General features: G+C 45.7%; 1 protein-coding gene across 6 annotated transcripts in view; it reads left to right on the forward strand.

Annotated features, from left to right (window-relative positions):
• The window catches only part of pot1 (protection of telomeres 1 homolog), a 32,126-nt gene extending 16,601 nt beyond the window's left edge, over positions 1–15,525 (forward strand). For all 6 annotated transcript variants that reach the window (XM_060061769.1, XM_060061768.1, XM_060061770.1 and 3 more), the window contains 10 exons: positions 7,108–7,286; positions 7,896–7,978; positions 8,620–8,646; positions 9,002–9,158; positions 11,998–12,203; positions 12,796–12,931; positions 13,660–13,742; positions 14,126–14,220; positions 14,525–14,630; positions 15,191–15,525. In XM_060061769.1, coding sequence (XP_059917752.1) covers positions 7,108–7,286; positions 7,896–7,978; positions 8,620–8,646; positions 9,002–9,158; positions 11,998–12,203; positions 12,796–12,931; positions 13,660–13,742; positions 14,126–14,220; positions 14,525–14,630; positions 15,191–15,306 — 1,188 coding nt within the window. In that variant the 3' untranslated portion in view covers positions 15,307–15,525. The remainder of the gene's footprint in view (positions 1–7,107; positions 7,287–7,895; positions 7,979–8,619; positions 8,647–9,001; positions 9,159–11,997; positions 12,204–12,795; positions 12,932–13,659; positions 13,743–14,125; positions 14,221–14,524; positions 14,631–15,190) is intronic.
• Positions 15,526–16,294: the final 769 nt, after the last annotated feature.

Below are 16,294 nucleotides of genomic sequence, written 5' to 3' on the forward strand. Positions count from 1 at the left end.
CTGACAGTTGTCTGTTTGTTCGACCAAACACAGACTCCTCTAAGAGCACCTCAGTGCCTCCTACTAGCAACCGCTGACGGCACTCAGCACCTGGTCTCTTACTGGACAGTACATATTCAGTTGGTATCCAGTTAGTATCCAGTTTCTTCACAGTTGGCATTTGTAAGTTAGTATGCAGTAAATCTACCATTTGTTTACAGTCCAAATACAAGTAGCATGCAGTTCAAGTAGCATGCAGTTAAAGGAGCGGTACACAAGAGTTGGAGGAAATTCCATTAACCTTGAAGAATTTGGAAAGACGGAAGGCTCAAGAACATCCCTTTGGCCCTTGCCCCTCCCACCAAACAATGTCCAATGGTGTACACACAGCGTAGTTCTAAGTTATAATTTTCCTGATTGGTAGCTGCCAAACTTTCCCTGATTGGTGTTTTTTTGGCAGCCTCAGATACGGTAGTTTGATTATTTTGATTGAATTATTTTACAGAAATATTGGTTAGTGATCCTTTAATATACACTTATATGGTAGGCATTAAATATATATAGAACTTACAGAAATCATGATTTTCCAGTAAGAAATGCCAATTTCAAGGCACAAGAGAAGTGAGAAGCTCATTACCTAAACCATCCTAACAATCTGTTGAGTAGTCATGCTACTTTCAACAGAGAGCTAAACGCACTGAGCAGGTACTTTTATAATCATCATTAAAATGCAAGGCATTGATACCACAGATGCTCTTCTGTCAAACCAATAGGATTAATTAGTATTAATGAAATTCAAAAGAGCTCCAAGGGTTGCTTCTGAAATGCAGAGCCACACTTTAGCCTGTTGATGTAAAGGTCAACGGGCAGGACAACAGACTGGCTCTTCTCTCTGCCCCCACGGATTCTTCCTGTTGCTAGCCGCTGGTGCTGGGCTAGGCTCACCAGACTTAGCATCATGGCCCGCCGGAACCAGAAGGGGCATCACGGCCCACCAGAAGGGGACATCATGGCCTATTTAAAGCCTGAAAGCACTGCAGTCTAGTCTCTGGCCAAGTTGTCCAATCTCGTGGTCATTTTTTTCTGCTCTCCATTAAAAAAGGTGCAAAGGATGCAAGCAGTGGTCTTGATATTCCTATAAAGATATACAATTTATATTCTTTTGTATTTTTCCCAGCATCACTCTGATGTTGATGAATGACACTAATAACTGCAAATGTTCATTCTGTGGTTTCGAAACATAAATCTGGGATGGAAAAATTTGAGGAAATTATATATTGTCGTTGACTGATGTATTGTTAAAACTTGATGATATTATAAAAACGTGATGACGTTGTAAAGCAGTCCCCTGTAGTGTGGCATACAATATACAGCCCCCCCCCCCCTTCCATTCCACTGTCATTTGACAGGATGATTTAGAGCAGACCGTAATACTGAGCCCCGTCTTGGCTGAGTCCGGTAAAATGCTCTTCATCTATCTTCATCCCATCTTTGTGCTCCTGCAGAATCTGCACACACTCCAGAGGGCCCGGGTCCTTCTGGCTCCAGCTCTGTCATGCCCGGCTCCACCTTTTGAGATGAAACAAGCCTCTGGCACACTGTGAACCCAATATGCGTTGATATGCAATCTGCACTGGGTCATCTGGTTCAGGAAGCCCTTGTACTAAAACCGCTTTATTGTAGTTAGTTTGAGATTGTCTTTGGCTACTGCGACAGTGATTTGGCAGAAAGGTTTGGCCTCCTTTTGTTACAAAAACGTAATGTTGGCAATCTTGATTACCTTAATTTTAATTATTCATGGTCTGTGGAGGGCAGTAGATGGTGTACTCCATTGAAGAAACAACTATTGTTGCACCCAGAGCTTTGTATTCGTGTATCCTCTCTGTGCCCTCACTTCTGTAGCAGTCAGCGATGAGTTCAGAGCAGCTGGACTCAGAGTCCTATGAAGGGAGGAGCAAGGAAAACACTGGGCAGCCAGCGCCTTATGACGTTCACATTCAGCAGTATAGAGATGGGTTGGTCCTAATACTGCTTTGTCGCCTGCGCTTTCTTTATTTTGCTCTCTCTTCCTCCTTTCTCTCTATTTCCCTTGCACTCTTTCTTCCTCCCTTGACTTTTTCTCAGCTATATCTCTGGCCGTCGCACTGGATCATACTCTTTGCTTGTGCTTTCTCACTGGCTCTCTGCTATTTTCCTTCTTTCTTTCTAAACTTTCTTTTACTCAGTATTTCTTGCTGTTTCATGCTCTCCATTTTTCTTTTTTCTTGCTCTTTCTATTCCGTACCTGCTTCTGTGACATGAAAACTGAGCCAGAATAACGGGCCCAAACAAGTAGAAATTAACCACAAGGGCCACACTGTTCATTCTACTGCGACTAGAAGCGACTAGTAAGCAACAGATACTAGTGGGAATTACTTGTTTTTTTCTTCGATTTGTTTGTCCTTTCTCTGGTCCCACATTTATGAAGCATCACACTCTGTTTAATCCCATCCTGATATCCTGCTGTAGATCTGTTCTTAATATGATCTGAGGTGTGCTTCAGGAATGAGACCGGCACAGAGTTCAAACAAGTGTAGCAATTGAGCTGTTTGAACTGGTATCAGAACAGCACTATCTTATCGGGACTGCTACGGTTGGTCATCCATGCCTCTCGTCTTTATTTCATGAAGAAAAGACAAGAGATAAAGGATCACAACAGAGTGGGAGAATGAAACGGACATGTTCTCTATCTGAACATTGGGGCTAAGCCTGAGGTAACCTGTGTGTGTGTGTGTGTGTGTGTGTGTGTGTGTGTGTGTGTGTGTGTGTGTGTGTGTGTGTGTGTGTGTGTGTGTGTGTGTGTGTGTGTGTGTGTGTGTGTGTGTGTGTGTGTGTGTGTGTTGTATCAATCCTCCCTGTCACTTACCCTGGGCAAATCCCAGATGACGTGTGGCCCCGGAGCCAATATCTTCCGCAGTACAACACATGTTAAGCGCGGCGTGTGGGTGAGAGTCTTGCTGTAATTCTGTAAACGGTTCGTTTGGGCAGGATGGATGGCTTCTTTAAGCTTCATATTGGTTCTGTTCACCCTGTTCCTCAGCAATGGGGTTTCTGCAGGACAAAGCCCCCCACTGTGTGACTAATGCCCCAGCTAACGCTCTCTCTCTTTCTCTCTCTCCTACGGCCAGCTGTTTTGTGTGTGTGTGTGGGGGTGGTGGTGGCCGGGGATGGGGGTGTACCCAGCATAATTGAGCGGTAGGAGAAGCAATGAGGCCTGGCACGGTCTGGAGAATTTGAGACAGCATTTAGACAGGAGGTATCAAGGTGCATCCAAGGCTAGGGTCGGGTACCAAACTCAGTTTCTTTTAATGGTACAGACCGAGTTAAATCGATTACGACCGAGTACCTATTCAAGTGAAATCAACCAGTGGCAAACTTCAGTACCTGAAAGGCTGAGAGTGCATCTAATGGGTGAGACCGCAGGCGCAGACTAGTCAAGGTATATAGTGAAAGATAGAGGGTTGTGTTAAATGTGTGCGTTCCAACACAGTCAGGGCAATGGAGAGCCAAAAGCAATCGCAAGTGTGGTTGTTCACTCTCCTCAAACCTGGACGTAGACTACTGCCTCAGTGCAAAATGCATGCTGACCATGAAAACACATATAACCTGAGTGGACACCTGGTCAAACAATAAAGATATCTCAAAGTTGAGGAGTTGACCATGTCTGAGATAGCCCCACAGCTATTGTAAGCACGCCTGCAGCAGGTGCCAGTTAAAACCTCCATGGATGACGAAACTGAGGCATAGACAACTTCATGGACGTCTTCAGGTTATTAATGTTCTAGTTGGATAAGTTGCTATGAGGTGACTGGGCATTTTAACTGTCTTGGTTGACGTTGGCTTAGAATTTCTTCGTATGTCCTAAACCTTAGTATTACATTTGTAAATAGTATGCGAGTTAAATATTCAATGCATTAAATTGCATCTGGTTTCCCTCAGCTCGGTGTAATATATATATCTATATATATATTTTTTTATATTATTTAATGCATTTTATGGTTGTAACTATTATCATTAGTTATCAGCTTGTGAGTCATGTTATTCACATTCTTGCTTTTCTCCAGGTCAAAATCTAGAGAAAGATATCACATGGGCTTCCTCTCGAGAGCAATAACAGCGTTCTCACACTATTGGGGCAGGCTTGTAGGGATGTGTTTTGGAGGGGAGGTGGGGGAAGGTAGGGTTTTTATTTTGTGTGGTATGTGTGTAAAAATGTAAAAATAAATAACCACCTTGAGATTGAGAAGTTCCGGTCCTAAATTCTATCTAACAGGAATCGGTTCTAAATGTAAACGGCACCAAAACCCACCCACGTTTACCTACTGTTCACTATTTATATACCACCACCAGCCCCATTACCTTCACCATCACCCCATCTCCCTAATTGGGGGTGCTCTAAAATGTTCCCAGAGTTAACCAGGAGCTGCCTCTAAATGGGGAAGACGGAGCCAAACATCTTTCCTGTGGTCTTACTCCCCACACACAGCATTTACTCCTGCACAACAGTGTTCCCTGCACACTGCAGCGCTCAGTACTTCCTACAGTTTTCCCTACACACTGCAGCGCACACCACTCTCTACAGTGTTCCCTACACACCTCAATCCTCTCTTCTTCCTACAGTGTTCCCAACAAACTACAGCGCTCACTATTTACTACAGTGTTCCCTGCAAACTACAGCGCTCACTATTTACTACAGTGTTCCCTACAAACTACAGCGCTCACTACTTACTACAGTGTTCCCTACAAACTACAGCGCTCACTAATTACTACAGTGTTCCCTACAAACTACAGCGCTCACTACTTACTACAGTGTTCCCTACAAACTACAGTGCTCACTATTTACTACAGTGTTCCCTAGACACTACAATGCTCCCTAATTCCTTGACACTGCAGTGCTCACTGCTTCCTACAGTGTGTCATATAGGGCCCGACCGATATAGATTTTTGAGTGCCGATGCCGATTATTTTCAGAGAAAAATTACGATTACGATTTAATCGGCCGATTTAAAAAAAAAAAAAAAAAAAAAAAAAAAAAAAAAAAAAAAGGCTATAAAACGTAGTTTTTGATACCTTAAATATACTTTAAACACTTTTGACGAATATGTGAATTGAATGCAGAACCTTTGAGTGTTTTAGAATACATTTACAGTCAAAAATTAGTGTAATGTAAAATGTAAAATAAATAACTAACTCCCAATGTGCTGCGCTCGTGAGCAGTGACTAACACGTGCGTGCTGAGCAGTATGGTCTCACCGTTAGAGTCTACAGTATAACAAATTAACATGGCCTGGGACCTAAAGAAAAACAGGCACAACATGCTCAAACAACGCGTCTTGTGTACATTGGTGAGGTGAGCGCGCAGCTGCCTGAGCGAGCATGCTTTCATGTTGTACGGTAAAATTCAATCTCCTCTTTTTTACTCCAGCTAAAGTTGTTAGTAAGCAAGGCGAGTAGGAGCGCAATCTGCAGGATACTAAGCGCAATAACATTTCTAAAAAAAAAAAACGGTTGTAATCGGCGTCTTTTTGGCAGATGTCGATTATTTTCAAAAAGGCTATAATCGGCCGATTAAATCGGCAGGCCGATGAATCGGTCGGGCCCTACACACTACAGTGCTGTCCACCTCTTAGACACTTCAGTGCTCACCACTTACAGTGCTCCCTACTCCTTAATTAGTGGACTATCCATTTCCCCCGCTATCCCTACTCCAAATACACTATTTGCTCCCTGCTCCCAGTGTACACAGTGCAGGGTCTATCAGTGAAAATACTGCCACACATACAGTAAGTCACACTGATGTGTTGCTGTACACATTCTGCATCAGCTGATAATAAAAACTAGAGTAACATGGGCAAGTTCTCCAGTCAGCTTCTGTCAAGCGGCGTGGTTTCCTACGTCTACTTGACGCTTAACGTGTTTCGCACCCTGTGGTTTGGAATCACAGTTTGAGGTCACATGTTGGAATTCCCTGGTAAATCTACTTTGCACGGAACTACCGTGACTTAAACACACGTCATGTCTCTGGATAGGGCCCCTCTGCTCTGCCATGATAAGCTCCTCCGTAGGCCCCCAAGGGCCCTGCCAGAAGGAGCAGTAGTCTACATTCTTTCTAGACTTGACCCATGATTGGTCTCTGGCCTGGAGCTATGTTCTGGGCTCAGGCCTGGGAACATGTTCTGTTCTCTGTCTGGACTCTGGACCCATGTTCTGGTCTTAGGCCTTGACCCATGTTCTTGCCTCTTGCCTGGACGTATTTTCTGGTCTCTGGCCTGGAGCCATGTTCTGGTCTCCTCCCTGGAGCCATGTTCTGGTCTCCTCCCTGGAGCCATGTTCTGGTCTCCTCCCTGGAGCTATGTTCTGGTCTCCTCCCTGGAGCTATGTTCTGGTCTCCTCCCTGGAGCTATGTTCTGGTCTCCTCTCTGGAGCTATGTTCTGGTGTCTGGCCTGATGCCAAGTGTTTACAAATTGGCTGAAGTCACACTATTGTAGACTCGTAATTCTGTTATGCAAAAAGCCTAGCGATGATCTTGTATTCACTAGCTTATACAAAGGCGACCAATAGTAGCTATATGTGGTAAATCTCATATTGTGCAACAACCCACCTCCCCCTCACACCTTACACATTCACCACATGCACAGACACACATTCTAGCTATCTACTGCAGTCTATTCTCCCTCTATTCATCCCTCCCTGAACATGAGTTCTCTTTTTCTAGTGTCTGCTGTCTCCAATTATGTTTCTCACTATTGCTCTCTCTCTTTCCCTTTTCTCTCTCTCTCACACACCCCCTCTCTCACTCAAACCAGTTTAGGATTTTTGTCCGATTTGGGGAAGTCGTGACCCACTCAAATGCATCATCCAGTTTAGAGGATCCCCAGCGCAGCAGCTGGTGGTAACACAGCACCACCTGCTGGTTCAATGTTCTGCTGTCGCAAATCAGTCAATCTAAATCCATATAATAATAAAAAGGATTTAGACAAAATATAAAAATACACAAAATATAACTGTGTGTGTGTGTGTGTGTGTGTGTGTGTGTGTGTGTGTGTGTGTGTGTGTGTGTGTGTGTGTGTGTGTGTGTGTGTGTGTAGCCAGGGGACTACCTGCGGATCTATAACCTGCATGCGACCACAGGAGCCAGCAGTGTTCCGTGCAGCAGTGGGGGGTCGGGGCTGAACCAGCTGGCCTTCCACCTGCACGGGGGCACCTCCTACGGCCGGGGGGTCAGAGTTCTGCCCGATGACTGCCCCGCCATCCAGGAGCTCAGAAGGTACAGGCTGAATAGTTTAAACTTAGATGTGCGCACTGTACGCACTGTGCTTGCCTCATGAGACCTTCCTACCACCTCTCAGTCTTGTTCAAACTTCTTTTGGGGGTAACAACAGGCGCCGCCGTTGTTTTTTCAGTGGGCAGACGGAGATGCTCCTTGTTCATCATGAACTGAAACTTCTTCTCACGAGTGCTGGTGCCATTGGCCACTTTTTAAAACGTTTTCAATATGATCAAGGCTGACGTTCTCCCCAAAAAAACAGGATGTGAACATGCGAGATTGGGATGGTCTCCCGAGGCCAGCATCTTTCTACTATACTTGCGATGTACGCCTCCCCACTGTCCAGAAAAGCTTTGTATCTAGATGTGCTTTGGGATGTTTATTGTATGTGTCTTGGGCACTCTGGGTTAGAAGAAACAAAACTCATGGCCATTCTTGATTAAACATCTACTCAACGCTCACCAGGATGTCAGCCTGAACCTTTTCAACAGCTGTTATTCATTAAATAAACATATCATTTAATTTGATGATCCTCAGGCGTATCATTCACCTGAGACTCCTGAATGAATTGTGAGTGCTTCATCTTCCCTGTTCCCTCCGTAACTGCAGAGTGGTGGAGTGCTTCCCAGAGGACGATATCTTCAACGAGTCAGCCATCATGGAGATCTGGGGAACACCTCCAGAAACCCTGGGTAACACACCTTTAAACACTGCATACATGTTACATACAAGATACCGGTAACTTGACCCATACCTGTGACATACCACATATCTGTCTCATACCACATACCTGTTACATAACCGATACCTGGGACACACCACATACAAGTAGATACTGGGGACATCCTCTAGAGACCCTTCGGGGCAAACATACATGACCTAATGTTGCATACCTGTTCCATCAGCAACATGTCACATACATAACCTCATCCTCATGTAACAAACATGACCGGAGCCTCATGATGCATGCATGGATCAAAGCCAAGTAGGTGCTTAATGTTAAAGTGCTAAGCTAGTTCGAATTAATGTTTTTTTGGGTTAAAACTTCTGAACTGTTCCCTAATTTGATATTTTTCCTTTTCTCCACAAACCAAACTGAATTCACGATGAGTACATTCCTGGGTTTATGGAGCTATGGTTGGAGGGCTCTAAGCCAACTATTTAAAATAAAAAAGTGATGAGCACTCAAAATGTAAAGGGGGTTGATGCAAGATAAAACCAAATGGTTGTGTAATGTAGGTCTTTAATGTTGCGAGGGGATGGCCACATCATTTACACGCCCCACTGATCTTTATGTCTTTTGCTCTAACCATTCTGTCTGTTTTCTTCCTAGATGATGCCAGAGGATGTTGTGCAACAGGTAAATAATAATAAAGTCTTGAATAAATCACCACGAATGCACTCGTTGGTCCTCGTCACCAGAGTGTCTTTCCCCGAGTTTCAAGTTGCAGTGTCGATGCTGATGAGGTCGTATCGATGAATCATTCAGGAATGTGAGCATTAAAAGAAATAGGATCGAAACGGATAGTTTATATGACTCACATCCTCACCTTTAAAGTGAGAAGGTGTAGTGCCTAGGGTGTTCGAACCCCAGCCTAAAGGTACTCTGTTCAACACCAATGTCTTCCTCCAAGATGCTTAACGCCTACCTGCTACTTAATGCTTAAAGCGTCTTAAAGATATAAGTGTGTGTGTGTGTGTGTTTTCTCCTCCAGAGAGGAGGTGTGACCATGCCCTGCAGCAGGTGACCCTGGCGGAGGTCAAACAGTCCGTCCCAGGCCAACTGTTCCACGTTAGCGCCCAGCTGAAGTCCTACCAGCCACGGCCCCTCTACCAGGCCCTCAAACTCCACTGCCCCAAGTGCAGAGCCATGTAGGCCATTTCTACCACTGTACCAGCTTAACTTCCGCTCAATTTTAATTTCCCCTCAGTACTACGTCTGGGTCTGCGGTATGTCAGTGGGTTTTCTCCGTCCACAATTTGTGCGCCCAATCAACAAACAGAGGGAGTAGCTGAGAACAATGACGTTAAAGTCAGCTCTCGTTGACGGACATCTTCACGCACGGTGTTTGGTTTGTGGACAGCCTGCGCGCAACGTGATTCCCGGCCAAACATTAGCGATTGGTTATGGCAGATCCAGAGTGGCACTGGGCAGATCCAATAGTTTTAAACTGACACCCGCCTTCAAGTGAGTTAACGTTAGGCAATTGAGTGGGTCCAGACTCTCTGTGCAAATGAAATTAAGTACGGGAGTCTGGTAGGACCAGGCTAAGCTTAGCCAGCCCACTCCACCCATTATGTCTTGCCCTGCCTCTAATCCTTCCTCTTACTCCGCCATTTACCCTAGCCCTGCCTCTAGTTACTGTACCTCTCAAACTCTGCATCTAACCTTAGCTCTGCCTCTAACTTAATATCTAACAAACCCTAGCCTGGTCTCGGATCCTACCTCTAACCCTAGCCCTGCCTCTAACCAACCCAAGCCCTGCCTCTCACTCCTCTTCTAACCCTAGCCCTGCCTCTAACTAACCCTAGCCCTGCCTCTCACTCCTCTCCTAACCCTAGCCCTGCCTCTCACTCCTCTCCTAACCCTAGCCCTGCCTCTCACTCCTCTTCTAACCCTAGCCCTGCCTCTCACTCCTCTCCTAACCCTAGCCCTGCCTCTCACTCCTCTCCTAACCCAAGCCCTGCCTCTCACTCCTCTTCTAACCCTAGCCCTGCCTCTCACTCCTCTCCTAACCCTAGCCCTGCCTCTCACTCCTCTCCTAACCCAAGCCCTGCCTCTCACTCCTCTTCTAACCCTAGCCCTGCCTCTCACTCCTCTCCTAACCCTAGCCCTGCCTCTCACTCCTCTTCTAACCCTAGCCCTGCCTCTCACTCCTCTCCTAACCCTAGCCCTGCCTCTCACTCCTCTTCTAACCCTAGCCCTGCCTCTCACTCCTCTCCTAACCCTAGCCCTGCCTCTCACTCCTCTTCTAACCCTAGCCCTGCCTCTCACTCCTCTCCTAACCCTAGCCCTGCCTCTCACTCCTCTTCTAACCCTAGCCCTGCCTCTCACTCCTCTCCTAACCCTAGCCCTGCCTCTCACTCCTCTTCTAACCCTAGCCCTGCCTCTCACTCCTCTCCTAACCCTAGCCCTGCCTCTCACTCATCTCCTAACCCTAGCCCTGCCTCTCACTCCTCTCCTAACCCTAGCCCTGCCTCTCACTCCTCTTCTAACCCTAGCCCTGCCTCTCACTCCTCTCCTAACCCTAGCCCTGCCTCTCACTCCTCTTCTAACCCTAGCCCTGCCTCTCACTCCTCTCCTAACCCTAGCCCTGCCTCTCACTCCTCTCCTAACCCTAGCCCTGCCTCTCACTCCTCTTCTAACCCTAGCCCTGCCTCTCACTCCTCTCCTAACCCTAGCCCTGCCTCTCACTCCTCTTCTAACCCTAGCCCTGCCTCTCACTCCTCTCCTAACCCTAGCCCTGCCTCTCACTCCTCTTCTAACCCTAGCCCTGCCTCTCACTCCTCTCCTAACCCTAGCCCTGCCTCTCACTCCTCTCCTAACCCTAGCCCTGCCTCTCACTCCTCTTCTAACCCTAGCCCTGCCTCTCACTCCTCTCCTAACCCTAGCCCTGCCTCTCACTCCTCTTCTAACCCTAGCCCTGCCTCTCACTCCTCTCCTAACCCTAGCCCTGCCTCTCACTCCTCTTCTAACCCTAGCCCTGCCTCTCACTCCTCCCCTAACCCTAGCCCTGCCTCTCACTCCTCTCCTAACCCTAGCCCTGCCTCTCACTCCTCTCCTAACCCTAGCCCTGCCTCTCACTCCTCTCCTAACCCTAGCCCTGCCTCTCACTCCTCTTCTAACCCTAGCCCTGCCTCTCACTCCTCCCCTAACCTCTCATTTTACCCCTACTTTCGTCTCTAAACCTAGTGAAGAAGTTGATTCCTTGTTGTAGACCTCTTGTTTAGTACTGGCTGGCTCACCAAGTGAAGGAGTAAGTAGTTCGAACAAGGCTGGAGTTACTAAATCCTTTGTCCCAAGTGAATCATAGAGTCCCAATATTCAATTCTCTATTTGCTGTCAGTTACCTCCCAGTTATTATCTATTCTTCAAGTAAAACATAGAAAAAGGTGCAACCCACTATTTGCTATTGGGTCACTATTATACCAAAGAGGCCAATCATATATCTTCTACACCCTGTCTAGGTTCAACAATTGGCAGGGTGTTATACCTGGGTGAGATTGGCCTCCAGACCAGTTGGTCTGTGGGGGGGTCGGTTGTTTTACTGATAAATAAAAGAAGGTAATTTAATGCTTAGTACGACCTCCGAAATGCTTCCTTGTCAACTCCTCAATCACAGTGAGAGACAGAGGTCTGACGAGGAGGGGGATGGGAACAGGACGAAGGTGAAAACGTCTTAACTGTTTGATCCACTGTTCAAGAACAGTGGAAGATTGGGCACAAATGTTTGGCTGGAATGGGGATAAAAGCAGGATTTAGTTGACACATATTTGATGTAAACTAACAGTGGGGGTCAATGACAGGCTCTGGCAGCGAGGGGGATGAATACAGAATGAGGTGAAACCATATTAACTGCAAAGGAATTAATAATTCACATACTACTTAATAACTTGCCTCTAATCCTACCTCTAACGCTACCTCCAGCACAGCCTCTTAAGCCATACCTTCTAGCCCTTTCATGCTCTAATGTAATCTCTTCCGTCTCAGACAGGAGATCCCTGATGATGACTTCCTGTCAGAAACCTTCCTGGAGGCCTCGAAGGCCCCAGGCCGCATCACCGAGCCATGGCTCCTCTCAGAGTCCCTCCTCCTACCTGGAGATGGGCCTAAAGCCCCTGAACGAACCCTCTATATCCACCTGTCCAAGGAGCTGTTCGGCGAGAGAAAGAGCAAGGACCTCATCTACGTGACCGGTACAACTCTGTCTCTCCTGTTGGGTTATTTCTGTCTGACTTTGACTTGGAGGGTAGGGTTGTGTCAATAAGGCCAGTGATACACCCCAGAGGAGAAGATTGTGTCTAGACTACAGTGATACACCAGAGGAGAGAGTTGTGTCTAGACTACAGTGATACACACCAGAGGATAGGGATGTGTCTAGACTACAGTGATGCACCAGAGGAGAGAGTTGTGTCTAGACTACAGTGATACACACCAGAGGATAGGGATGTGTCTAGACTACAGTGATGCACCAGAGGAGAGGGTTGTGTCTAGACTACAGTGATGCACCAGAGGAGAGGGTTGTGTCTAGACTACAGTGATGCACCAGAGGAGAGGGTTGTGTCTAGACTACAGTGATGCACCAGAGGAGAGGGTTGTGTCTGTAAGGCCAGTGATGCACCAGAGGAGAGGGTTGTGTCTGTAAGGCCAGTGATGCACACCAATGAGAGGGTTGTGTCTGTAAGGCCAGTGATACACACCAGAGGAGAGGGTTGTAATAATAGCTATGCAAGTAATAGTTGTGATGATCATGATGTTCTCATTGTATTATACACTGCTGCGCTGTAGGAGCCACTCTGGAGGACGTGTGTCAGCTGGCCGCCGCCTACCAGTACATACTTCCGGTGATGCCGTCAGGAGGAAGTGCGTCTTTAATGGACCTCTCCGCCCCCTTCCTGTTCCGAGGAAACAAGCGATATTACGGGTCAGTGCCATGACAACTTTGAGCTGGATATATATAGGTATATTTCAGATGTATAATGAACATTGTTTGCTTTCATAGCATTGGTTTCGATATCTCACCACTGGATGCCCCTTTAGCTTATTCCTCAGAGGCATTTATTTCACTATGGCAGCGGGGACTGGGTGGTGGTCTTTGACACCAGTCCGGTACCACCCACCAATAAGTACCCTGGAAAGCGTCAGCGTAATAATTCAATCCCCTCTTCATGCTTCTGACCTGCGCATTCCCTCGACTGGCCAGTTAAGTCTGCTTAATGTTCACAGCTTGGAGCCCAAGACTCCTTCACTGTATGCACCTGCCCCCTTATAGACTCCAAAGAGTGCACATCAAGAGAGATATCTGCTAGTCTGTTATTTTAGCTGGTTATATTACTTGACCTCCATGCCTCCTCAGAATTAATGCTTTAAACAGCCCCCACGCTAATTGTTAGCCAGGAGTAGTTAGCCTGTCTCCTACTAAACCTGGCCCACCATACGAGTGTACAGAAGTGGGAGGTATCTGACATTGGCATCACTGGCAAGTCGCCATCACTTGCCATCACTGGCAAGTTCACAAGACATGGCTGGCATAGCGAAATAAATTCTTCTGGGGAATACTAAGAGTGCATCCAAAAGTGAGCCCTCTCATTCATGCTAATGAGAGAACCTAGTAACAACAGTAGGGTAACTCGAGGTTTGTGTGTATTCTAGATGTAAGCAGTGTTCCCAGGTTTCTGTGAAGGAGCTGAAGGTTGATGGATCAGAGGAGATCAATGAGGAAATGATAGCAGAAGGTAAGTCTGAAGCCCGAGACAGTGTCCCAACGGTGTTCCTAGAGAGAACGGGTTTGGTTTTTATTAGCAACACAGAACAAACAGAACATTTCTTTATGCTCTGTTCATTGGTTTGTATTAAATTGCCGACATTGTTTTAAAGTAAAGCACTTATCTTCATTGAAAGGTTTAATATTATAAAGTCACAGAGAGTTGGCATGCAAAATTGTACAATCAAATACACTGGAAAACTGAATAAATGCTGGCTTTTCCTTTGTTTGCTCCTGTGTAGTTACAACTACATCCAGAGACTTTTCTAGTGCATATATATCATACGTCTCAATCCCTTTTCTGTACCGTCTCTCTGTCGCTCTCTCTGTATTGCCTCTGTCTCTCTCCCCCAGCTGTAGGCGTTAAGCTGCTTCAGTATTGCCTGGTATTGAAACTGGAGCTCCAGCAAGGACGAGACACTCTAGAAGTACTCCTCTGGAGAGACGCAGTATGTTATAACTACCATAGCTTCTACAACCAGACGCTCTGGGGACACACTGCATGTTATAACTACTAGACACAACCAGACACCCTGGGGACAAACTACATGTTATAACTACTAGACACAACCAGACACTGCATATGAACAAAAGCAATAACATGCCGTTAAACCCTAAAATTGTGGCGTTTTAATAGGAGCCCTATATTGTAGTATCAGATATAGATAAGACTTTTCCTCGGAGTACTGACTAATATTATATAGGACAGCAATGGTGAGGTGATCCCAGTAACGTGTCTTTTTTATATGTCAGGAAACCTTCTTTCAAGTGTCATTGGAGGAGGTGGCAGCCAATCAGGAGGCCCAGAACAAGATCAGTAAAACAATGGACTTCCTGTGCCCACCAGGACGCAGCATAGGTGAGTCTGAGTTTGATCATCTTGATTGGTTGAGTGATTGGTTGCCGTCAATTGAAGTAAGGCAGGATGGCCTTGTGGTTCAGGTGTTTGATGCCCGGTCCTAAGGTTCTGGGTTCGAGCCTGAGTTCACCCTCTCTACTAGCCTAGATATGTAGACGCCCCTAGGCTTGCCAGGCTACCTCTCTACCTGTTTTAGACAGGATGCCAACAGCATCCTTGAGCAACAGTCCTAAACCCCTACCTGGAATTGAATGAGCTCACGGCTCAAGAGTGGCAAAAATGCGGATGCAAGGTCTTTTATTTCCTGGCATCTTGGTCACATTGGCCGCAGGAAAAAAATCTTTTAAATTACGATATTATTAATTTGGATATGGTGCGCCTTATAGTGCGGAAAATACGGTACACAGATGGATGGTACATGAGAAAGGACATAACAATAAGAAGTTAATGCTACCTGTAGAAAATGTTCATCTTGAGCCCTGAATATGTATCAAACAATATGTATATAATTCATCCATCTTTAATGATTTACTACAACACCTGTTATCGTCCCTTCACAGCTAAGCAGCCCTGGCTGGACCTCTGTCTCTCCACATACACAGTGAAGACAGACGGCGGACCTAACCGTGTGTGCTACCAGGTCTGTCAGACCAGGACCACCGCGACCCCACCCTGAGAAGGCCCTTAACACTGGGCCGTTGGGTTTGATGGGTGTGAACCGTCAGCAGGTGATCAAAATTGAATTGGATGTTTTATAAAAAATAAATGATTGATCGAATAATAGATCATATCATGTAAACGTGCTGAAAATAAATTGGATGCGAAAGTTGTGTTATCAGTACATCAATGTTTTTGTTCATACATTTGTAAATAAAATGTGTATTTATTTAAAAAGCATGGTTTTCTGTATATTTTAAGGGTTGCTTCCTCATCAGACCACTACTTTTATTCTTTGGTTTAATAGTCTGTTAACCATGCTCCCCAAGGATTTATCTGCTTTCTCCTGCACCGTGATTGTGATAAGAAAAGTCCCTTTTTCGTTCAACCACAAAGATCAACAGACATTACCAATAGGCCCAGACCTATTGTTAGTGGCAGTAGCCACTAACAGGGAGATTTGTGAGTTGCTTGATCACAATTCAAATATCTCTGTGTCCTGTAGCATTTATACTGCAATCCCTCCCTCTCCCCGTCAACCTGTCACCACAGGGACATTTCCCTGATGTTCTCTCCCCTGAACTGTCAGGCTGATCCACTGATGCTGAGAAACACACCAACAACTTTTCTTTATTTTAATTTATTCCTTAATACCATCAAATGTGTTCAAATGGGGGTTTAAGGCAACACAAATATATAACAAAACTAAAACAATTCGCTTTCGGCCAGCCTTGTTCCCAGACATTCTCATCTCACTTGTGGGCCCCCAATGGTTGTATGTGCCAGAATGATTGGTTTAAAATATAATAGACATGCTTATTCATAACATACAGACATATCAAATATAGTCTTAGTGTCTGTTTATTATTTTGTTGCAAGAAAGATGTGAAGATGAAGGCAAGGCAAGGCAACTTTATTTATATAGCACTTTTCATACACAAGGCAGACTCAAAGTGCTTCACATATAAACATTGTCATACAATAAAATAAAATAATAAGTAAAAGAA

Source organism: Gadus macrocephalus, chromosome 9 (genome assembly GCF_031168955.1).
Source record: "Gadus macrocephalus chromosome 9, ASM3116895v1".
NCBI lineage: Eukaryota > Metazoa > Chordata > Actinopteri > Gadiformes > Gadidae > Gadus > Gadus macrocephalus.